The sequence below is a fragment of the Ctenopharyngodon idella genome, chromosome 12 (assembly GCF_019924925.1).
Source record: "Ctenopharyngodon idella isolate HZGC_01 chromosome 12, HZGC01, whole genome shotgun sequence".
In the NCBI taxonomy this organism is placed as follows: Eukaryota; Metazoa; Chordata; class Actinopteri; order Cypriniformes; family Xenocyprididae; genus Ctenopharyngodon; species Ctenopharyngodon idella.
Window position 1 is genome coordinate 4131870 of NC_067231.1, and position 24049 is coordinate 4155918.

General features: G+C 38.6%; 1 protein-coding gene across 5 annotated transcripts; it reads right to left on the reverse strand.

Moving 5' to 3' along the window:
* Positions 1 to 302: 302 nt before the first annotated feature.
* brsk1a (BR serine/threonine kinase 1a) lies at positions 303 to 23917 on the reverse strand. Of its 5 annotated transcripts, XM_051915300.1 has the most exons (20): positions 22682 to 23915; positions 22497 to 22591; positions 21370 to 21455; positions 21117 to 21257; positions 19514 to 19630; positions 17711 to 17744; positions 17544 to 17612; positions 17220 to 17366; positions 14960 to 14991; positions 14571 to 14735; positions 14390 to 14487; positions 13600 to 13614; positions 13335 to 13485; positions 13196 to 13256; positions 9750 to 10323; positions 6998 to 7046; positions 6379 to 6502; positions 5316 to 5523; positions 4963 to 5052; positions 303 to 4887 (listed from the first exon to the last, which is right to left on the reverse strand). In XM_051915300.1, the coding sequence occupies exons 1-20, from the start codon at positions 22764 to 22766 to the stop codon at positions 4706 to 4708; spliced, it is 2523 nt and encodes an 840-aa protein (XP_051771260.1). In that variant the 5' UTR covers positions 22767 to 23915; the 3' UTR covers positions 303 to 4705. The 5 variants fall into 5 exon arrangements, with proteins under 5 accessions (XP_051771260.1, XP_051771259.1, XP_051771261.1 ...); XM_051915299.1 differs by having other exon boundaries at positions 13335 to 13614; positions 22682 to 23917; XM_051915301.1 differs by lacking the exon at positions 13600 to 13614 and having other exon boundaries at positions 22682 to 23916.
* Between the last annotated feature and the right edge of the window lie 132 nt (positions 23918 to 24049).

Consider the following 24049-nt stretch of genomic DNA (forward strand, 5'->3'; position numbering starts at 1 on the left):
GTCTATTTAAGGGCCAATTTAGTATGCAAATAAATGTAAAAACAAAACGTCTGTCGGTACTACACAATGAATAGGCCTATTTAATATATTATGTTAGCCAAGGGAAATGTTCAGAGTTTTTATATATATATATATTCCATTTAACCTTATCCCTCAACCAATATTGAAGAATGCACAGTTCTAAAATCATGAAATTAATGGCAATTGTGTAATGTATTTTATATCAACACTTCTAGTTAATCCTCCTCAACAGTTTGCTTCACTTTTTTCATTGTAAGCGGATGAGTAAAAACACAAAGATGTGGCTTTGTTGGTTATTTTTATTGATGCCTATCAAACTGATTACGTAGACCATCCTGTATCCATTTTAATTCCCTCTCTCTCTCCCACACACACACACATACACACACACACATATGCACAATAGCATAATGCATTCCAACTGCACGTCCATACACACACATTTACTTTCAAAGCAGATATACAAAGAACATTGTGGTCTGACATGCAGAGCACTCACCCATAACCATATGGTTAACCTGTGTGCATTGTGAACAAACACTGCACAAACTTCCAGATGCAACACTATAATTCATTCACTCATAGTCAATGAGATGTCAACATATATTCACTGATATATTTAAAATCCTGTTGAGGGGTTGGAAAGACATTGCACGCATACATACATAACCACAGAAATTAGTTAATGAAACCTGGCAAGATTTAACATGGTAAAAAAAATCAATATTGTGTTGGCAATGCTGTTCCTAAGTCATTTTTTCTTGTTGTTATTCCTAGAATTGTCACCACCTTTCGACCTGCTAGCGACGGCCCTAACTATATGCATATTATAAATATGATATGATGGTACATCTGTCACATGATAGATATAATGAACAGTTTAGTTCCAACTGATGCCCATATAATAAATAAATAATTATGCAAGTAAAAAATGGAACATATTAGTGAACTGACACAGACAGACACACAAAACTCTGCAGGATCACATTTACAGGATTCATGACAATTGTTGAGCAGAAAAGCCATTTATACAGAGAGAGAGTGTCATAGAGGTCCCTCTTTCAGATATATTATGCTGGATCAGTTGCATAACCGCTGCACGGAAGCCCGATGACAAAGCAGTGCTGTACAAAGAGATCAATTTCATATTTTATACTGTATCATAATCATAATTAGAGACAAATTGATGTGAATGTACATATCTCGTGAGATGGTGCGAGCAAGGTCCGTGGCCTAGACAATGGCTTATTTTGTTTCGGATACCATTCGTTATTCAATTTTCTCTTTAGGTATGTAAGGTACAGCATATCTCCCACATCAGATAATGTCCAGAGGAAGTCTTTCGTTTGCTGTCATTACGGTAATACTGTGCAAAGGGATTCAAATTCAGGTCCTTTCTGCAATTCTGCTTTCTTCTTAAAGGTGAAGTGTGTATTTTTAGAGGGAAATTTAAAATACTTCTATCCCGGCTTAATATGTATGGGAATTTTGCATGATAAAACAAATTTGAGTCAAACATTGATGTGAATTTGGGGTGGGCCTATCTGTTTGAATGACAGATGAGGGGGAGGGTTCAGGAAATCTGTTCGAAAATATTTCTTGCGAAAAAAGAGCTGGCGACAGAACCAATAATTAATAGTTTTAAATCCAAAATGTGTTTAGGATATGAGTCAAAAGCATGTTTCCTTTTTCCTTCACAAAGTGACCTTTGCCATACACTCTTAAAAATAAATAGTTCCATGAAGAACCTTTAACAGCCATGGAAACTTAAAAGGTACTTTACATTGGGGGAAAAAATCAGATTATTAAAATGTGCTTCACACTAATTGTTATTTTAAAGTGCCCCTATTATGCCCTTTTAAAGGTTGGAGGTCTCTTATAACAGTTTTACATGCATTCAAGGTCAAAAAACACTAGTAAATATTTCATAATATACATTGCACATCACCTTATTTCTCAAAGAGTCTGAAAACAGTTTGTTAGCCTCTTTAAACACCTCCTACTCTTCTCTAATTGGTCAGACGGCCCAGTCTGTTGTGATTGGTCTACCGTTTACAGTGCGTGTCAGAACCTAAACGCCCATTACCATATCTCCGGAGGCTTCTTCAGCGTTTGATACACAGTGATACGAACAGTAGCAATGGCGTCAGTTTTTCCGTATAAATTCCACCGTGAGTCCTCATCCTTTTGAAATGCGGCAAAGTGGATTAGCAGCGCTGAAAACAGCATCTTCTCAACATGTTGACAACACAAAACAAACTCTTCCAGTCTCAGCTACAACTACAATGTTTGAGGGTCGGTCAAGGTAGATGTTGTTTGTGAGCAGCCAATGAAAACAATAGGCTGACATTAAGCAAATTTGTTACATTGTTATGTTGATTTGTAACAGTGAGACTGGAATTGCAGACTCATTTCAGGAATTCAGAATCGATTCTTTCTTTTAGGATACAATAACTTTATTTGTCGTGCACTTTTATCCTTAAAGGGATGGTTGATTATGATTTCACTTTTTTAACTTTAGTTAGTGTAATGTTTCAGTTAGAGCATAAACAACATCTGCAAAGTTACAACGCTCAAAGTTCGTTGCAAAGATAGATATTTTCTTTTAAAGAATTCGCTGTTAAAGGACTACAACAAACGGCTGGTGGGGACTACAACGAGCTTCTTCCTGGGTTAGTGATATCACCAACCCTAAAATTTACATAAACCCTGCCCCCAAGAACACGCAACAAAGGGGGTGAGGCCATGTTGGGCTGCTTTAGAGAAGAGGAAGAGTTGTTGTAGTAGAGTGTTGTTGCCGTGCCGTCATTTTACGCCGGACTGCTTTAGAAACGAGGGTCAATTTAACGCTGGATTTGCTCAAAAGATTAACATGACGACACATGCTAGTCGATGAGTTGAATCCACTCCACAGCAGCTACATTAATTTATCCAATATCCATTCAGAAATGTCCAGTTGCATTCTAAAAGTTGTAACTTCTTCCTGAGTCTCAGTGTCCGACTCCGGTTTGAACAATGTAAGGCTGAACACCGTTACTGACAATCCTCATTTTGGCTGCGTGAAATTCTCCTGTTTTGTTGTTGTTGAGCATCTGAAGTGCGAGCTGTTAAAGCTCCGCCCTCTTTTGGAAAGTGGGCTGGGAGCAGCAGCTCATTTGCATTTAAAGAGACACACACCCAAACAGGGGCAAATTTGACAAGCTATAATAAATGATCTGTGGGGTATTTTGAGCTGAAACTTCACAGACACATTCTGGGGAAACCAGAGACTTATATTACATCTTGTGAAAAGGGGCATTATAGGTCCCCGAATTTGCAGACCTTTTACATTTACAACCAGCTATATTTCACAACTCATAAAAGGTGATATTCGAAAAAGCATAATAGGGGCACTTCATTGAAAGTTTTTTTTTATGGTATCACTGTCTTTTGGAATCTTTATTTTTAAGAGTGCAGATAATTATTGTATTCTCCCAAAATATGTATTTTTAATACCCCAAACATTCCATTCTTTCATAAACACAGATATGTACACCTAATGGCCACTCTTTTTCAATCCCTAGAATAATATACAAACGAATTATTTTTGATAAATCAAAATTCATTAGTAAAATAGTCAACGACATTCACTTGGTTGGCTTCAACCAAAAGTCTTGCAGCAACAGAGAATTGGAATGAACGTCCTTTTCGCATTTTGGAGAGTTTCCCGTTCCCTTTAAAAGGGAAACTTTATAGTTGAACTCTTGTTGGAGACAACAGTCACGGGAATCCTCCATTAGTCAGACGCTCTCTCGTATGTTTGAGCTGCCAAAAGGGTGAATCGAGGCCAGATTTAGATGTGTAAATGCACGCAGAATTGTTTTACAATCACATTTAGTCATTAGGGGTGAAGCTTGCTGTGAGGGTTGATGTTATTTAGCATGCAGCATTTCTGTGGAGAGTGAAAATGAAGTTGTCTATAGATAATGACAAAGGGCTGGTGAGCAACGGTACTATTTACGGTCATAGAATCATCATGAGTCTGTCCGCTCAAGGAGGTAATCATGTTTTAAAAGATTCAGCGTGTGCAGCTTTGTTAAACTGAATCTTTTGTAGCTTATTGATTTTTATTGCATATGACTGAGCAGACTCTTGGTGCTGATAGCTTTTGGATCTGGATCTCTAAATATTCTTTTTAAAAAAACATGATTTGGAGGATAAAAATTCAGACTAATTGGACTAAGATCTCTGTTGCTCTAATTACTCGATTGCTGAAACAGATAGCAGGACTGTAAGGAACAGATGGTGTGCTACCCACAACCGGAACCTTTTATGAATGTCATTATAAACTCTAAAGACTCAAGCTTGCACATTACATCCAAATCACATGAGAGAAAATACAGCATAAATCAAAGCATTGTCCAGGATGACAAATTAATCCAATTTCAGAGGTGTTCCTCGGATCCCAGAACTGTATGTTGAGTTATTGTTCAGTGGAGATGATTCTTGCTTCATTGCATCCCATGTTCTTGCACTGTTCGTGTATCAGTATTTGGTTTCATTAGGCTTTCAAAAAGCTCCTTTAAAAACACATTTTACCATCATGCTGTTCTGAGGTGAGAAGGGGAAAAGAAAAAGTAGTTTTGTCTCATATCATGGCTCATCATATCTTGATGGATAGCTGATTATTCACAATATTTCTCGTTCAGGGCTGTGATTGTGTTCCACTGGAGGAAAGCAGGCGGGTTCTTTCTTTTCCCGACCCCCTGCGCTGGAGTAAAACCCCGGCCTCGCCGCGCTCCACCCATTCACAGCGATCGCCTCCGCCCTCTGAGCGCCGGGAGTTTTGTCTGGTTGGTGTTCTTGGAGGGCGACCGTTCTTCTCATCTGGCATAGGGCAAAAAAATGCTACGGAGGAGTGGAAACAGGCTGGAATAATTCATGATATGCTTCCGTTCTTACCTGAAAGAGTTTGCGCCATGGGCTGATCATGAGCACCGAGCAACTGGGCTTGAATCGTTTCAACAACTCTTCTAAATCTGCGACTTGGACCTAAAAATGCAAATTCACACACATATACTCATATAACGTCACCGGTGTGTAGTAGACCTCTGAAATCTCCTCTATGGGTTTGAGTGTTGTTTAGTCTAATGTAAATGTTGTAAATTGATGTTATTATCTAAAACTGAGTGATTTAAACACTATTTGATCTCATGTTTTGTTTCTGTACTACAAATTAAATGTTCTGATACACTTTAATGGAAGTAAGAAAATAAATCATGACAATGAATCATTTATGAAAAAGCAGTTCTTACCTGATATGAGGCTAAAAGTTACACTGTAAATTCCAAAATCCTTCTGTCCATCCCTCTCTCTCTCCCGCTCCCGCTCTCTTTCCCCCTCAGAGAAGGAGATGTCTACCTGGAATTTGACAGGCTTCTGGAAGACAGACGGACCTCCAGAAGTCTTATACTCTGCTCGGAAACTTGTCTGAGAGATCACGCTGTGACTGAGGGAGGGAATCTGAAGACAAAAGCAAGAGAGAAAGAAAAAACTGTTCCTTACAGCCAGGTGCAATTTCTGTGTGTATATCATCACTGTTCTCATTTGAAGATTGTCATGTTCACCTATTATGCGTGATTTTGGGATTGTTTTTTAAAACAAGTTGCATTTTTGGGGGGCTTAATTACAAAATACACTTGCATTTTTGGTCTGCTGTTGCTTTGTCTACATAGCACAACAAAGTGTGACAAACTGAAAAATATTTGTTATTTTTGTAAAAGAAAATAATATTTTATAGATGGTATTTTTTATTTTTTTGGGTACTGTTCAATGCTTTTGTTTGTCACAATAATGTAACCAAACAATTGATGGTCCCCATTGACTTCCATTGTATAAAAAAAATACTATTGAAGTCAACGGGGTCCATCAACTGTTTGGTTACCAACATTCTTCAAAATATCTTCTTTTGTGTTCAGCAGAAGAAAGAAAATCATGCTGTTTTCAAGACTGATAATAAGAAATGTTTCTTGAGCAGCAAATCAGCATATTAGAATGATTTCTAAAGGATCGTGTGACTGAAAATTGGAGTGATGATGCTGAAAATTCAACTTTGATCACAGGCATAAATTATAAAAGAGTTATTTTAAATTGTAATATTTCACAGCTTTATTGTTTGTACTTTATTTTTTATCAAATAAATGCATCCTTGGTTAGCATAAGAGACGTCTTTCAAAAAATTACAGACCCTCAAACTTTTGAATGCTAGTGTGTATGTGATTGATTTAGATTAATCTGATTAATCATCATATCATGTAATACATTTTATTAAATGTTTAATCCGTCGACAAAAAAGCACAAATCAGGTGGTAGACTCACAGAGAGGAAGGCATGAACGATATCAGCTTTAATGGAACTAAGAGGTTTGTCTCTGATGACCACAAAAATCTGCTCTTCTTTTTCCAAACTGATGAAATTCCCAAACCAGGACCTTTTAGCCAGCCTGTTGGAACACAAACACAGACAGACAGACACTTGGAAAAGCTAAAAGACTCATTGCATTGATGCAGCACACTGAAGAATTATAAACTATAGATCACTATTGTCAATATATTTCTCTCAATAACACAAGTTGCCTTGATATCTATTCAAAATGTGAGTGCTGACATCTGGAACATTTCATTTTTAGGACCTGCAGGATGTCACTAAAACGTTCCCTGTCAAATGTTAGATTGTTAGAAATTGATTTTTTGCAATATTTCTTATTTAGAATGTATGGGAATTGAATTTTATAAAGAAAAAACAGCCAAAACCTAAATTATTGCTGTTTTTTGGAGCAAAAATAACTTTTCCTAACATTATAAGTGGACCTCTGGGAATAAATTAATGTAACATAAAATTGTACAATATACAGTAAACCCTTTAAAATGGAATGCAGTGCTTTCCAGATGATTCTTTGACAGACCTCTTGGCATCATACATGGCAAATGTTTCTTACTCTGGGCTGGATTCTGGTGTCAAACTGGACATGTCCTCTGAGGTTGGCACTATTGGGAAGGGCAAGAGTAAGAATGAAACACAACCTGAATACAACCTGACACTGACTAAATCTCATTATTTGACAGTTTTATATTTCAGGAGTTTTCAAACTGAGATCCAGGCACCCCCAGAGGGCCGCAAGCAGTGTTATTTTATTATCATTGATATACTATTTTAGTTTTTGTTAATATTTTGAATTAGATTATTAGAAATGAATTGAATTTGATTATTTGAATTATATTATTATATTTTCTGTTTAATTTTTTTTATTTGTGTTTTTGTCATTTTTATTAGTATTATTATTAATTTTATTTATTAGTTTTAGTTATTTCAGTACTTCAACTTAAACTAAAAAAAAAAAGAGAAATGTTGCCCTGGCAACTAGCTGACATAAAATAAATGAATGTTTGCAGTCAAATCGATTAAACACGGTTAATCTATTTAATTGCATATAAAATATATGTGTGTTTGTATGTGTGTGTGTGTATATATATATATACACACACACACACACCGATCAGGCATAATATTATGACCACCTTCCTAATATTGTGTTAGTCCCCCTTTTGCTGCCAAAACAGCCCTGACCCGTCGAGGCATGGACTCCACTAGACCTCTGAAGGTGTGCTGTGGTATCTGGCACTAAGATGTTAGCAGCAGATCCTTTAAGTCCTGTAAGTTAAGAGGTGGGGCATCCATGGATCAGACTTGTTTGTTCAGCACATCCCACAGATGCTCGATTGGATTGAGATCTGGGGAATTTGGAGGCCAAGTCAACACTTCAAACTCGTTGTCCTGCTCCTCAAACTATTCCTGAACCATTTTTGCTTTGTGACAGGACGCATTATTCTGCTGAAAGAGGCCACAGCCACCAGGGAATACCGTTTCCATCAAAGGGTGTACATGGTCTGCAACAATGCTTAGGTAGGTGGTACGTGTCAAAGTAACATCCACATGGATGGCAGGACCCAAGGTTTCCCAGCAGAATATTGCCCAAAGAATCACACTGCCTCTGCCGGCTTGCCTTCTTCCCATAGTGCATCCTGGTGCCATGTGTTCCCCAGGTAAGCGACGCACAGGCACCCGGCCATCCACATGATGTGAAAGAAAACGTGATTCATCAGACCAGGCCACCTTCTTCCATTGCTCCGTGGTACAGTTCTGATGCTCACATGCCCACTGTTGGCGCTTTCAGCGGTGGACAGGGGTCAGCATGGGCACCCTGATTGGTCTGCGGCTATGCAGCCCCATACGCAACAAACTGATGCACTGTGTATTCTGACACCTTTCTATCAGAACCAGCATTAACTTCTTGAGCAATTTGACCACCCATGACCCTGTCGCCGGTTCACCACTGCTCCTTCCTTGGACACTTCTGATAGATACTGACCACTGCAGACCGGGAACACCCCACAAGAGCTGCAGTTTTGGAAATGCTCTGACCCAGTCGTCTAGCCATCACAATTTGGCTCGTGTCAAACTCGCTCAAATCTTTACGCTTGCCCATTTTTCCTGCTTCTAACACATTAACTTTGAGGACAAAATGTTCATTTGCTGCCTAATATATCCACCCACTAACAGGTGCCGTGATGAAGAGATAATCAGTGTCAGTGGTCATATGTTATGCCTAATCGGTGTATATATATATACACACACATATATATTATATATTTATAAACTTCTATGTGAGATACGATTAATCGATCTGACAGCACTCGTTTTTTAAAATTGTATTTTATTGAAGTTAATGTTTATTTTATTTAAAGAAATGAAAATGATATTAGTTAATGATATTAAAACTGGCTGCAAGGGGGTCTGCAGAAAAGTTCAATACAAGTTCAAAGAAAATTAATTTCATTTGGGTAAGTAAGTAAGTAGGTAAATAAATAAAACTATTATTTGACTTTTACTGATTCATTCTGGTTTCTAAGCTCAGAAATAATGAGATTAATCACGATTAATCAAATATTTTATTCTTCATATACTTTTATGTTTTTCTTTAAAGGGTTAGTTCACCCAAAAATGAAAATTCTGTCATTAATTAATTACTCACCCTCATGTCGTTCCACATCCGTAAGGCCTTCGTTCATCTTCGGAACACAAATGAAATCTGAGAGGTTTCTGTCCATCCATATATCCAATGCAACTACCACTTTCAAACCCCAGAAAGGTAGGAAAGACATCATTAAAATAATCCATGTGGTTTAACCTCAATTTTATGAAATCAATTTTATTATTACAAAATAATAATATCCAAAGCGTGTTCACGCAACAGTGTCAGCTCTCGCGTGAACACAAACGCAGTCACATGGAGTACTTCAATGATGTCTTTCCTACCTTTCTCGACCTTGAAAGTGGTAGTTCCATTGGATCTCTAAGGAAGGACTGAAAGCTCTCAGATTTCATTAAAAACATCTTCATTTGTGTTCCGAGGATGAACGAAGGTCTTACGGATGTGGAACGACACGAGGGTGAGTAATAAATGACAAAATTTTTAGGTGAACTAACCTTTTAAGTGTATACATCTAAAAGTACTCTAAAAATAGGTGGAAAAAAGATACAGTGTCAACTTAATAGAAGGTAAATATATTTCAGATAGTATTTATATTTATCACCAGAAATGGATCTTTAGGGGTCCATGGCACCAAAAAGTTTGAAAACCCCAACTCTACTTGATTAAATACTAAAAAAGAAGCGATAGCAGCACCCACCCTGCAGCTTGCGGCGGTGGAACCGCGGCGACCCCAACAGGTTGTTCTTCAATGAGTTGAGGCGTGTCCTCCAGTGGGCGGAGCTACTGGCCGCCATGCCACCGCCTCCCCCTGGACTAGAGGGTGGGGTCAAGGAGAGTGAGCCCACGCCCACATTTCCTCCCTCGGCTCGGGAGGAAGAAGAGGAAGAGGAGGAGGAGGGTGGGGTAGCGGTGGGGGGGTGGGGGTGATGCACAGGGGTACCCAGGGGGGTTGGCAGGGGAGAGCCCTGAGGGGTGACCTGAGACATGGGATACAAGCTTTTAGTCACCGACTTCAGCACTGCAGATGGAGAAGGAAAGAAGAGGAAACGGGGAATGGGTGACAAGAGGGGAGAAGGGGAGGGAGAGCGGGAAGTGGAGGCGGGCAGGGGGAGGGACTTCATGGACTGGAGGTGGGGGCGTTCAGGTGCATTTTTAGATGGAAGCGTCTGCGTTTTGGGTTCATGCGATCGATTGGGACGAGCGGCGGTGCTGCCGCTTCCCGCTTTGGTGGCGGCAACTACCTCTGGCTCGCTGAAGGTAAAGACAGGGCTCTGATGGGATGAGTAGTAGAAGAAGCGGGGTGGAGGAGTGAAGGTCGTGGCAGATGGAGAGAGAAATAGAGTGAAAATGAGCAATGGCAGGTGATACGGTTTAGTGCACAGTGATGGTGTATAGGGACGTGTGTGTGTGTGTGTGTGTGTGTGTGTGTGTCTAAGGCTGACTGATGTGCATGTTCAGATTAACTCAGTCCAGAAAATGTGAATGATAAAATGGCTAAATATTCAACTTGTGTCATAAAGATATAAGTAACCCTTTTGGAAAAATCTAACTCAATGCATAGTTCATCCAAACATGTAAAAAACTGAATGTGTAAATTTAAACTTTAAAATAAGGTCCCATTAGTTGAATAATGCATCAAAAATACAACTGTTCATTGTTAATGTTAGCTCGGGTCCATTAAATAATATTAACAGATACAACATTGGATTGTAATGCATTAGTAAATGATTAAATTAGCATTAACTAAGATTAATATATGCTTTAGTTGTTTTATGTTAACTAATGAACCCTCAGGCTTTTATTTTGGCGGAAAACTTTCAGGAAGCCTTTTACATTTGTGTGACAACAGGTTTACAAAAGCATCTCATTACAAATCTAGTGAAATGCTGCAATTATCTATCCACAAAAATGTTGGAGATTATGCGATTGTGAAAAATCATAACTGCCACGTTGCATTCCCAAATGCACATTAAACATGCAGAGATGGAGTTTGCTGCATTTATTGTGAATCGAGTTCCTCTGAGATGCTAAAAAACACTGTATTTTAGCTGCTTGCATGTAAGAATATAGTGCTGTGCTTTGATCTTAAACACACAGCGCTACAAACTATATACTTTTTTAATTCAAATACACACTGCAGTATGTCACCTCACTGTCGGAGAGAAGAGAGAGTAGCTATGTTTACATGGACACCTTTTTTTTAAAAATTGGAATTAATTCATTTCGATTGATGAAACTCTAAATAAAGTGATTGGGTTGATATGTCACAAGCTTAAAGGGGTCATATAATGCCACTTTTACAAGATGTAAAATAAGTCTCTGATGTCCCCAGAGTGTGTATGTGAAGTTTTAGCTCAAAATACCCCACAGATCATTTTTTATAGCATGTTAAATTTGTACTTTTTGAGGGTGAGCAAAAAAGCTCAGTTTTGTGTGTGTCCCTTTAAATGCAAATGAGCTGCTGCTCTCAAAAAGAGGGTGGAGTTTCAAGAGCTCATGTTAGCAGTGTTAGCAGCTCCGATTACCTCACGCAGACTCACTTAAAATGTCAGAAACTGTTCAGCCTTTTATGTTCAAACCGGAGTCGGACAATGATGGAGAGACTCAAGAAGAAATGACATGTAGAATGCAACAGGAAGTTTCTGAACTACGGAGCACCGGACATGACATGCAGGAAAAAAATAGTAAGCTAAATCGTGCGCACGATTTATTAATTTGTTTTCTCGATTTACTAAAACGTGCGCACGATTTACTATTTCGTTCCCTCCATTAACTAAAACGTGTGCACGATTTAGTAAATCGAGGGAACGAATTAGTAAGTCGTGCACACGATTAAATTTTTTTTCTTGCATGTCATGTGCGGGGTTCCGTACTGAACAGTTAGTTGATTAATTTATGTAGCTGATGTGGGATATCTTAAAGTCATTGATTAGCATATTCTGTCATGATAATCTATAAATTGCTCATGTGGGAACTGTTGTAAGATCCTACAGAGCCAGAGAATATATACTGCATTATAACTTGTCATGTTGTCATCTTGCTTTTACGACATGCTATTCCATTTGTGTTGCTGTATTGCAATAACATGGCCTCACCCCTTGTGGCGTGTTCTTGGGGGTGGGGTTTATGTAAATTTTAGGGTTAGTGATGTCACCAACCCAGGAAGAAGCTTGTTGTAGTCCTTAAACAGAGAATTCTTTAAAAGAAAATATGTCCCTTTGCAACGAACTTTGAGCGTCGTAACTTTGCAGATGTTGTTTATGCTCTTACTGCAACATTACACACTAACTAAAGTTAAAAAAGTGAAATTATAATCAACCACCCCTTTAAAATTTTTTGACATACACACACTGCACGAATATACAGAGTTTCCCGCTGTTTTCACATACAATTGTCCTACATTGCTTCTTTTCTTTGTTTTAAAGAGCAGACTTAATATTTATCTATTTCGGGTACTAATTAGGAGACGACGAGCACATGAAGCTTTGTGACATGCTGCTTATATTTATCAAGCTGTAAAAACACTCCTTCCCGCGGCTAAAACAAGCCGTCTGTGGATGAGAGTCCGAAACAAGGACTAGTGGGACGTTGTCCTGCTCCAATTCACAGACGATGAGTGGAATGAAAATTTAGAATGACACGACAGTCATTTATGAGACTTTATTCAACAACAACAACAGCTTATTCCTCACGTCATATGTAAATTACGCCATTTATACGTCATTGCACATGCACAGTACTATCCAGTTTCGGTTTTCAATCAAAAGTGTTTACATGTCCTCTCGATCGGATTATAAAAGGTTTAAACCACCCTTACAATCTGAATGAAATTTTAATCGGATTTGGCCAATTCATTCGGATTGACGTGACTTTTTTTTATTCCGACTGTGCTACTAGTCCGATTACAATCAGATTATTAGTGTCCATGTAAACGCAGATAGTGTCTACAGAAAATTAGTATTGAAAACGTTGCAAATATTTAAGCATCAATATGTATCGGAAAAACAATATTGCTGCTGCTGAGTAAATCCTTTTGTTTTCATACTGGTTTTAAACGATATAAAGGTGAGTAAATTATGATAGAATTGTCATTTTTGGTGAACTATCCTTTTAATAGAAAAAGGTTAGCAAGCAGACACTTACCCTGGGACTACTCAGAGGACTAGAAGAAAGGCCAGTTGATGCTCCACTAACAGATCGAGATCTATGGTCAAGAGTCATTAGAGCTAAATCAATATTTATCCATATATGCATTTAAACGTGTATATGACTGTATGTGTACCTTTGGCTGTGCGAGGAGGTGTCCAACGCTCTGCGCGGGGGTGTGGGAGAGCCCTGCTCCGTCACACTCAGCACCTCCAGACTCTTCCTTTCTGGCCGGCAGCGGCCGTGACGGGTTAACATGGGTGAGTCTACACGCTTCCGTGGAGGGTCTATATAGAAAGACAAAACGTTTGCAGTTTGCCTGTAGCACAAACAGCAGAGTATGGCGCTAGCAACGCCAAGGCCGTGGGTTCGATTACCAGGAAAACTGATAAAATGTATACCATGAATGCAATGCACTGTAATTTTCGGAAAAGTCGCACCGGATCCAATTGCATTGTTGAAAGCAAAAAAAACAAAACATAAGTCACATTTTATCATTACATTCAGAATAATGTCAAATACTGGTAAACCAAAACAAAATGTTTACAAACATTATAAACACTATAAACATTTTTCATTCCCCTCACTAAATAAAATCAACATAAATTGAGCTGTTTAACTTTTTATGTTTAGCTGACTGCATTTTAGTTTGATGATGAATAGGCTGCAATGTAAAGTTAGCAATGCTAAAACCAATAAGTTGTGTGCACTTTGCGTTCTTGATATTAATTACATTATTTAAAGTGAGTTTAGAGTTGCTTAGATATTTGAATCAACAATGGAGTTTAAAAAATACGACCGATGGGCCGACAACGAGGTTCAGGCTTTATTAAGCTTATATGCGGAGGACGAAATCCAGCGGGAACTGTAAAGTCAGGCGCAGTCCTACATCACCAGACTTATCTTCATGGTACTTTAGAACGCGATGGAAATGCAGACAGCAACAGGTCTGTGGGGAAAAAGTTCCTAGGACAAATTGTTCCAGGTAATTTCAGTGGAAACGTGGCTATGGTTTGACATGAATACCTGTAACTTAAAATTATGCTAATTTGTAGACCATAGAGACAGTGACTAACAGATGCTGACCATTAGTTAAACTGTCAAAAACATAGGATTCTATAAACCATACCTACTTTATTTAACCTTTCATTTAACTGTGTTAATGAACAATCCAGGGGAAAAGACACAAACCGACGTCATTTCTGGGAGGAAGATCCTCATCCTCATAGCTGGGATAGCGCTCTTTACGGTCTAATAGGAGATAATAGATCATCTTCTCTTGGTTATCTCTAAGGAAAGGAGCAAGATAAATAATAAAAATGTTAACAATCAGTAGTTTTCTGGAGAAAATGTGCATGGTGTTTGCACTCACTCTTCACACTGCAAGTCTTGGGCCAGTTTAACCCGGTCCCTGAAACACCCTAGAGAATACATGCTGTCCAGCACATCCGGGTCCAGCTCTGTCAGAGACATGATTCGACCCATACACACACGCCTCGGGGGCGGCTGCTCCGGACACGGCTCATTGCGTCCAGCTCTTGATCACACACAAACAAACACACATACGAATGTGAGCTGCTTGCACAAATCATCTGCGATTTTGCCAGTTGTGAAAGAGACAAGATGAAATCATTTAAAAAGAAATAGAGATCTATTCAAAAAATACAGCCATAAACACATACATAATATGCTTTAACTACATCTTGACTACAGTGAGAGTGAGAATATAAATAATCAATAATATAAATAATCAATACTTACTGATACCAGGCATGTTTCTGGATGGCCTCTAGCTGCAGGGGAAGGACAACAGATGGTGTAATTAGTAAAATCTGTTGACAGGCAGATGGTGCTATAACTCGAGTAGTTTTGTAGTGAAGATCACCTAAACCGAGACCAAGTCAAGTCCAAGACCAGTGTGTGTTGAGACCAAGACAAGACCAAGACTTTAAGGAGTTGAGAGAAAGACAAGACCAAGACAAGTGTGTGTTAAGACCAAGACAAGACCAAAACCAGTGTGTGTTGAGACCAAGACAAGACAAAGACTTGAGGGGTTGAGACCAAGACAAGCCCAAGACCAGTGCGTGTTGAGACTTTGAGGGGTTGAGACCAAGACCAGTGCGTGTTGAGACCAAGACAAGACCAAGACATTGAGGGGTCGAGACTAAGACAAAGACCAGTGTGTGTTGAGACATAGACAAGACCAAGACTTTGATGGGTTGAGACCAAGACAAGGCCAAGACCAGTGTATGTTGAGACCAAGACAAAAACCAAGACTTTAAGGGGTTGAGACAAAGACAAGAACAAGACTTTGAGGGGTTGAGACCAAGACAAGACCAGTACTTTGAAGGGTTGAGACAAAGACAAGACCTAGACTTTTAGAGGTTGAGACCAAGACAAGATCAAGACCAGTGTGTGTTGAGACCAAGACAAGGCCAAGACCAGTGTGTGTTGAGACCAAGACAAAACCAAGACTTTAAGGGGTTGAGACAAAGACAAGAACAAGACTTTGAGGGGTTGAGACAAAGACAAGACCATGACTTTGAGGGGTTGAGAATAAAGACAAGATCAAGACTTTGAGGGGTTGAGACCAAGACAAAGACCAGTGTGTGTTGAGACAGAGACAAGACCAAGACTTTGAAGGGTTGACACCAAGACAAGAACAAGACCAATATGTGTTGAGACCAAGACTTTGAGGGGTTGAGACAAAGACAAGACCAAGACTTTGAGGGGTTGAGACCAAGACAAGATCAAGACTTTGAGGGGTTGAGACCAAGACAAAGACCAGTGTGTGTTGAGACAGAGACAAGACCAAGACTTTGATGGGTTGAGACCAAGACAAGGCCAAGACCAGTCTGTGTTGAGACCAAGACAAAACCAAAACTTTAAGGGGTTGAGACAAAGACAAGACCAAGACTTTGAGGGGTTGACACCAAGATAAGAACAAGACCAATATGTGTTGAGACCAAGACTTTGAGGGGTTGAGACAAAGACAAGACCAAGACTTTGAGGGGTTGAGACCAAGACAAGATCAAGACTTTGAGGGGTTGAGACAAAGACAAGACCAAGACTTTGAGGGGTTGAGACCAAGACAAGATCAAGACTTTGAGGGGTTGAGACCAAGACAAAGACCAGTGTGTGTTGAGACAGAGACAAGACCAAGACTTTGATGGGTTGAGACCAAGACAAGGCCAAGACCAGTCTGTGTTGAGACCAAGACAAGACCAAGACGGTGAGGGGTTGACACCAAGACAAGAACAAGACCAATATGTGTTGAGACCAAGACTTTGAGGGGTTGAGACAAAGACAAGACCAAGACTTTGAGGGGTTGAGACCAAGACAAGATCAAGACTTTGAGGGGTTGAGACCAAGACAAAGACCAGTGTGTGTTGAGACAGAGACAAGACCAAGACTTTGATGGGTTGAGACCAAGACAAGGCCAAGACCAGTCTGTGTTGAGACCAAGACAAAACCAAGACTTTAAGGGGTTGAGACAAAGACAAGAACAAGACTTTGAGGGGTTGAGACCAAGACAAGACCAAGACTTTGAGAGGTTGAGACCAAGAAAAGACCAAGACCAGTGTATGTTGAGACCAAGACCAAGACTTTGAGGGGTTGACACCAAGACAAGATCAAGACTTTGAGAGGTTGAGACCAAGATAAGACTAAGACCAGTGTGTATTGAGACCAAGACAAGACTAAGAAATTAATTAATCAAATTAGAAATAAGTTATTGATAGCATTTGTAAGTTATTTAAAGCAGGAAGTTTAACATCCAATCACATTAATGATGTTAACAAAAAAATCAGACAATGCACCGGCAATTTAGTGATATCCTCTCAGTTGTAGGCCTAGTCTTAACCGGTCTTGAGATAAATTCCTGAGTCTCCTTAGTCTGAGACGATGACAAAAAAATGGTTTTGAGTCCAAAACCAGTCTCAAATACTACAACACTACATTGAAGTAAATGTACAAGTGTAACTACAAGTATGCTTATTCAGAGTTCACAGTACACCCTCACCGTGAATCTTTTTTCAGGGTTGACCTCGATCATGCCCCGCAGCAGAGCCTGGCAGTCGGGTGGGATGAAATGGGGCATGTGGAACACTCCACTCTTCACCTTCTCCAGCAGCTGCCGCAGGTTATCGTGGTCGAAGGGCAGTGCGCCCTGTGGACAGCAGACAGGAAGATCCACATACATAGAGACAGATGGTAGTGACATGCAAGGAGTGTTTCAGTTATTTGCTTAACAGCCTTTGAGCTAAAGATGAGTAATAGGTGATAAGTGAGGAAAAGTAAAATGCTCTCCGAGAAGCTCTCCTTAAAGCCGAAGCAATTTCCTCACCACTAGCAGAGCGAAGAGAATGACTCCACAGCTCCATACATCAGCCCGTCGACCGTCATATTTCTCACCCTACAGTAGAAGCCAAAGACAGCAGTGAGGTCAAAGGTACACCTTCAAAAAGAATGATGCATTAAAACATCTGTTACTTTTTGGATCTATGGACCTACCCTGATAACCTCTGGACATGCATAATGAGGAGATCTGCAAATAGTTTGGGAAAACAGAGTATGGAAGGGTGTGAGAAGGTATAGATTGTTTAAAATGTTTTCATTTACAAAAACACCACCAACAACAACAAACTCTGCGGCATTTATTTCAATGGAATTAAAATTAATAATTGAGCAATAAGGAATAGGAAGATGTGCCGAATGCTGGCTTGACAAAATGCTGCCTCTTCTTCCGAGATCAAATTCCTAAAATGAATGCAGCCTAGAGCCAGGGCTACCAAGTCTGCTGTTTTCCTGCAGAATTAGGCTACTTTCAAACTGTTGTAAAGGTTTGATGTATTGCATAAATTGTATAGACTGAATTGCTTGTCCTGGATTATATTATATTCAACCAATGTTAAAACTGTGCTAGAAGTTTTGTTAAGGAGGGCCACTGGTAGGGAGACTTTTTGAGCTGTGTTTATGATTGCTAAGACATCAATTTGCATAACAGTGACTGTAAAATATGTATTTTAGGAATGGGAATGGCATATTTCGAGTTTTGATATTTAGGTTATTGTCATTGGGCTTTTGTGCTAGTTTTGTTACGTTGATCTGGCAACCCTGCCTAGAAAATAGTTTTTTAAGCTATGCCCGCCAAATTCTGCACAGACTTTCAGGCTGTTCTGACTCAGTGTGCTAAAATATGCCAGCAATGTGATAAATCATGTTAGAAACATGCCAGAAATGTGTTAAATCATGCTAGAAACATGCTAAAACGTTCTAGCGACATTTTAAAACATGTTAACAATATGTTAAAACATGTTAGCAAAATGCTCAATCATGCTAGCAACATGCTACAAAAATGCTAACAACATGTTTTGAACAAATTATTTTATTTCTAAAAACCATACTAGAAACATGTTAAACATGTCAGCAGCATGCTAAATTACAAATTACTAAAACCTAAAACAGTCTAATAATGTGCTAAAACATATTAACAATAACTAGTAGCATGTCAAAACATGCTAACACCATGCTAAAGTGTATTATATGCCTTGCATATGCTAAATCATGCTATCAATGCCTAGCTAGCTAACTGGCTGTTTTTCTTACAGAGCTTTATCAAGCCAACTTTGAAGTTTTCCTGAGGAAATCTACTTCTCTAGTTCCTAGGTTATATAAAATTAATTTATAGCCTATTATTGAAAAAAATCATTTATCAAGTTCTGTCCTTCTGCAAAAAAATGCAACTAAGCTAAGCAAACAAGTGTTTTTACAGTGTAGGCCTGATCAATAATACTTAGATTTTTAAAGGTGCATTCAGTAGTTATTTGGCTATCGTTAGATTGTTCTTTTTGTACATTAAGTACCGCTACCACATTGTGTTTGACGCTGTACTGCCATCTATCAGCATGGATCAATTACACTAATATACAAGTGAGTTTTACAGTGGTTTCAATGCACCTTTTTCAACACTAAAGATGTATAAATGTCATCGCATTAGATAACAAAACATTACACCAAGTAGCATTTTCTAACATTTGCTTCATACATTATATCTGTCTTTTGTGTTATCTTTAAGAATCTAACCCATCTAACCCATTTTTGTGAAATATTATTATTAAAGTGTGCTTGTGGTCTTTTTTTAAAAAACAAAAAGCCATTTGTTTTGATATTTTGCCATCAATACATTGACATTTTTAAGTGTGCCTTTAGTGTTCAAATTCTGTATATTGTGTAGGAACACAGCATATATTATTACAATGTGCAATAAAGCAAGCAAACAGCATTATAAACCACAAGCACATACAAAATACTCACCCACAGCTTGTCTCCAGCAGACTGTCTCCCACCTGTAGTGAGGCCATGCCAAAGTCTGCAATCCTGATATTGTTCTTCTCATCCAGCAGAAGGTTTTCTGGTTTCAGGTCTCTATGACTACAAGAGCGCAGAGGACAACCGGCTCTGAACCCGTTACTCACCAAAAACCCTCCACAGAAAACATACTTTGTCAAAACATGACAAAACTTCACTCATCCTTGTCTTTATAGTGGCATGCGCCTATATCTGCTCAATTTCGAGACTAGAGCTACAACCACCACATATGAAAATAAGTGACAAACTCCTCACTTAATGCTCATGTTGAAAACAAATTTTATTTTTATATTTTCTCTTTACTTTAAAGTGCCCCTATTATGCTATTTTAAAGGATCCTAATGTTGTTTTGGAGGTCTCCTGCATTAGATTTACATGCATCAAAGGTCAAAAAACACTTTCATTTTCTCACAATATACATTGCACATCACCTCATTTCTCAAAGAGTCTGAAAACGGTTCGTTCGGAGATTCAGTCTCTCTCTAAACCCCTTCTTTGATCTACTCTGCTCTGATTGGTCAGATGGCCCAGTCTGTTGTGATTGGTCTACTGCTTACAGCGTGTTTCGCAAATGAAAAGCCTATTACCATATCTGAATTTCAGCTCCAGATCTTCCTCAGCACTTGATGTGATACGAACAGTAACAATGGTGTCGTTTATTTCCGTATCAATTCCAGTGCGAGTCCTCATCCTTTTGAAGTACATGCAAAGTGGATTTGCAGCGCTGAAAACAGCATCTTCTCAACAAGTTGACAACACAAACCAAACTCTCCCAGTCTCAACTACAACTACAGTGTTTGAGGGCAGGTCAAAGTAGACCAGCCAATGAAGATCAGAGGCTGGAATGATGCAAATTTGTTACATTGTTATGTAGGTTTGTATTGCTGATGAACTGTTTCAGCCGTTCAGAATTGATTCTTTGTTTTAGGAGACAATAACTTTATTTGTCTTGCACTTTGATCTTTAAAACTTCACAAACAGCTATTTTACACACCGCATGAAAGGTAATAGTCGAAAAAGTGAAATGTGGCACTTTAATTTTAGTTTTATTAATTTTTATTTAGTTTGTTGTAGACAATAACCCTGATATTGTGATCAAAAATATATATGTATTTTATTAAATATTGAATGAGCAGCATAATCTATGACAAAGTAAATGAAAAAGAAGGTTTTGGTTCAAAAAAGCTTGGGGCAAAAGGCCATATGAAAATACTTTTTGTCACCATATTCAAATACAATTGAAAACCTATTCAAAATAACCACCAGCAAATGGTGTATTTTCCTGTATTACTTTTAGTACAGTATGATCTTTGAGCTACAGTGTGAGCAAATCTCATTTGTGATGCAGCCAATGTGGGAACAGTTTGAACATACCTTCAACAAAACTGAAAAATATGTTCATGATTTTCATGAGCTAAATCAGCTAACAAAATATTAGGAGAAAAAAAATGAAATGGCCTTTTGCGCCAGGGCCTGTTGTATGTTCTTGTTCTTATTTATATTATTTTATTTAAAATTTTGTATATGTGAGTATGAGTTTATGTCTTACCATATGGAGTGACTATGACAGAAGTCCAAAGCAGATATGATTTGTCTGAAGAACTTTCGTGCCTCTTTAGGCGTCAGTCTGCCCTTCTTCACCAAATAGTCAAACAGCTCTCCACCAGAAACATGCTCCAATACCAAATACCTGCATGAATGTGCAGTGAAAGAGTGGAATAAATGTTTTAAAAAGGGACAAAGGACAAGCAGAAGTGAAGAGTGAAGCCTATAAGAATTTACGTGGAAGGGTTCTTACTCACAGGTATTTGTTATTCTCATAAACATCATGGAGTTTCAACACGTGTGGATGTTCAATCAGTTTTAAAATAGCAATTTCTCTCTCCACCTGGTTGAATGAAAAAAGACAAGATTATATTTGCCACTCTTTCTTTATAATATAGCAAATTCCGAAGCAAGAACATACCAAAAATTTTATGGTGTTCCCATGTTTTAATACATGTACCATGGTAATATCATGTTATTTGGCCTTAGAATGACATGTAAATACCATAGTACATGAATATGGCAGAGTTATTATAATTAACTAAAACTAAAACCATAAACGTTACTTGAAATACAATAAACATGAACTGAAATAAAAAATATAAAAAAATATTTCATCACATTTCAAATTTTTATTTAGTTTAGCTTGATGTACTAAAATAACTAAAACTAAAATAAAAATATAGACATCTTTAAAAGGAAAAAAAAGCTAATAAAATGGAAAACTAAATTACTAAAACTTTAACTAAACTAAAAATAAAAATGAAAAACTATTTCAAATTACTAATAAAAACTATAATAGTATCTCAATGATATTAAAATAACACTGGAACATGGTAATCATGCAGTATCTGATACCATCACTGTACCATGGTAACACATAATACTTATAGGATAATAATACTACGTCACGTGTGACCTTTCCAACGTGATTACGTTATGCGTGCCGCATTGCAGAGCAGTGCAAGATGAGCATTTGTGGTTAAAAAGTATATAAATTTTTATTTTTTTTAGAAAATGACTGATCGTTTCGCTAGATAAGACCCTTATTCCTCGTCTGGGATTGTGTAGAGCTCTTTGAAGCTGCACTGAAACTGCAATTTAGACCTTCAACCCATTGTTAACTGTTGAAGTCCACTATATGGAGAAAAATCCTGGAATGTTTTCCTCAAAAACCTTAATTTCTTTTCGACTGAAGAAGGAAAGACATAAACATCTTGGGTGACATGGGGGTGAGTAAATTATCAGGAAATTTTAATTCCGAAGTGAACTAATCCTTTAAAATAATATTATCATTTAATTTGAATATGAATTTCATTTTTATTAGCGACACATGTGACACAAAACTACAGCAATAAAAAGTACATTATTATTGTTTCCTTACCTTCATCAACACAGATTCTGAGAGTTTTTCTCTGTTGACTATTTTGATGGCTACTTTTTGACCAGTGATGCAATGAATCCCAAGCTTCACCAGACCTATTGACATTCACAAGACAATTCATTCATCTGCTTTGAAAACGGTAGAAACTACAGACAATTTAACATTCATAAACGACGTCTCCTTACCTGTCTGGCCCTTCCCGAGAGTCTTTTCTAGTCGATACGGCCCCACATACTGAGCTGCCAGGGTCACTGACAGTTCCTTAGACATAGTGGCGGCCTGGCTCCTGTTAAACTTGCTACTGCATGCAATTTTATCACAGCCTACTGTTTCTAAGCTGAGTTTTTCTACAATAGTCTTGCAGGGGTCTGCAACAACCTGGAAATATATCCATGCTGAGCTTGGGATTCCCTAAAATCTGTCTCGGCAACAGTCACACGGGCCTGTTAATTATTCTGAAATCTCTCCGAATTGTATTGTGAGTCATGTAGACGAGTGGAAAGATACAGATGGCAATGCAAAGATACAGTTAGGTCCATAGAAGCAGCCTAATTCATAGCTTTGCCAATCAAAGTCACCCTTCTCAGACTTTTAATTCACAGTGCATGCCATTACAGAGAGCCAGGTGCAGTATTGATAAGATCCTGTCAGTAGCTCCTTATGACCAGTGCTTCTAGATGTATCTATCACCTCATAACAAACACCGTTTAGAAACTCCTCTTTACTAGTGTATGTAAAATATATAAGTGGACACAAGCCTTCAGTACACTTATGCTAGGCCTAAATCATAGGTAAAGCAACCAGAATCTTACCATTTACTGTTAAACAAACAGGTAAATCTAATCCCGTTTCATATGTAGCAACACTGCCCAAAACTCAAGTCCGATCGTGTATGTCACTGCAAGGAGATCCAGGTTTGGCTGCTTCCTTTCGCATCACTGTGGCGGATCTACTAGATCTGTTTCATCTCTGCTGCTGATGTTGAGCTCCATCCTGCCGCACGGACCGCAGCATCCTCATCCTTCTCTTCTCCGCCGTGTCCTCTCCCGCCGGTCCCGCGCACGCTCGCATCCGCTGTGCACTTTTGGGGAAGGGATTTGATGTTTTTGATGCTGATTTAATACGTTGCGCACTGATCGCTGATATCTTGTCTGTCTTGACGGTTTATTTGCGTTGAAAAGCGTTATTTTCTCCGTTCTGGTTCCTCGCATCAGCATCCGGGTCCCACACCCTCCTCCTCCTCATCATCATCAACCCTCCCTCCTAACACACTCCCCCACTGCACCTCTTGCTACAGATCTGTCCCTTACCACGGCGGTACAGTCATGGTTCAGTGGTAATACACTCTTAAAGTAAAAGGTTCTTTTTAAAAATGGTTCCTTTAAGAACTGTAAACGGAAAGAAGAACCAAAAATGCCATCGCTGCGAAAATCCTCTTATGGAACCTTTATTTTTAAGAGTGTAGGCTACATTGATACACTTTATATGTTGGCGCACTGAATGCCTGCTCTTTAACTACCTTTTTTTTTTTAGCAGACGCTTTTATCCAAAGC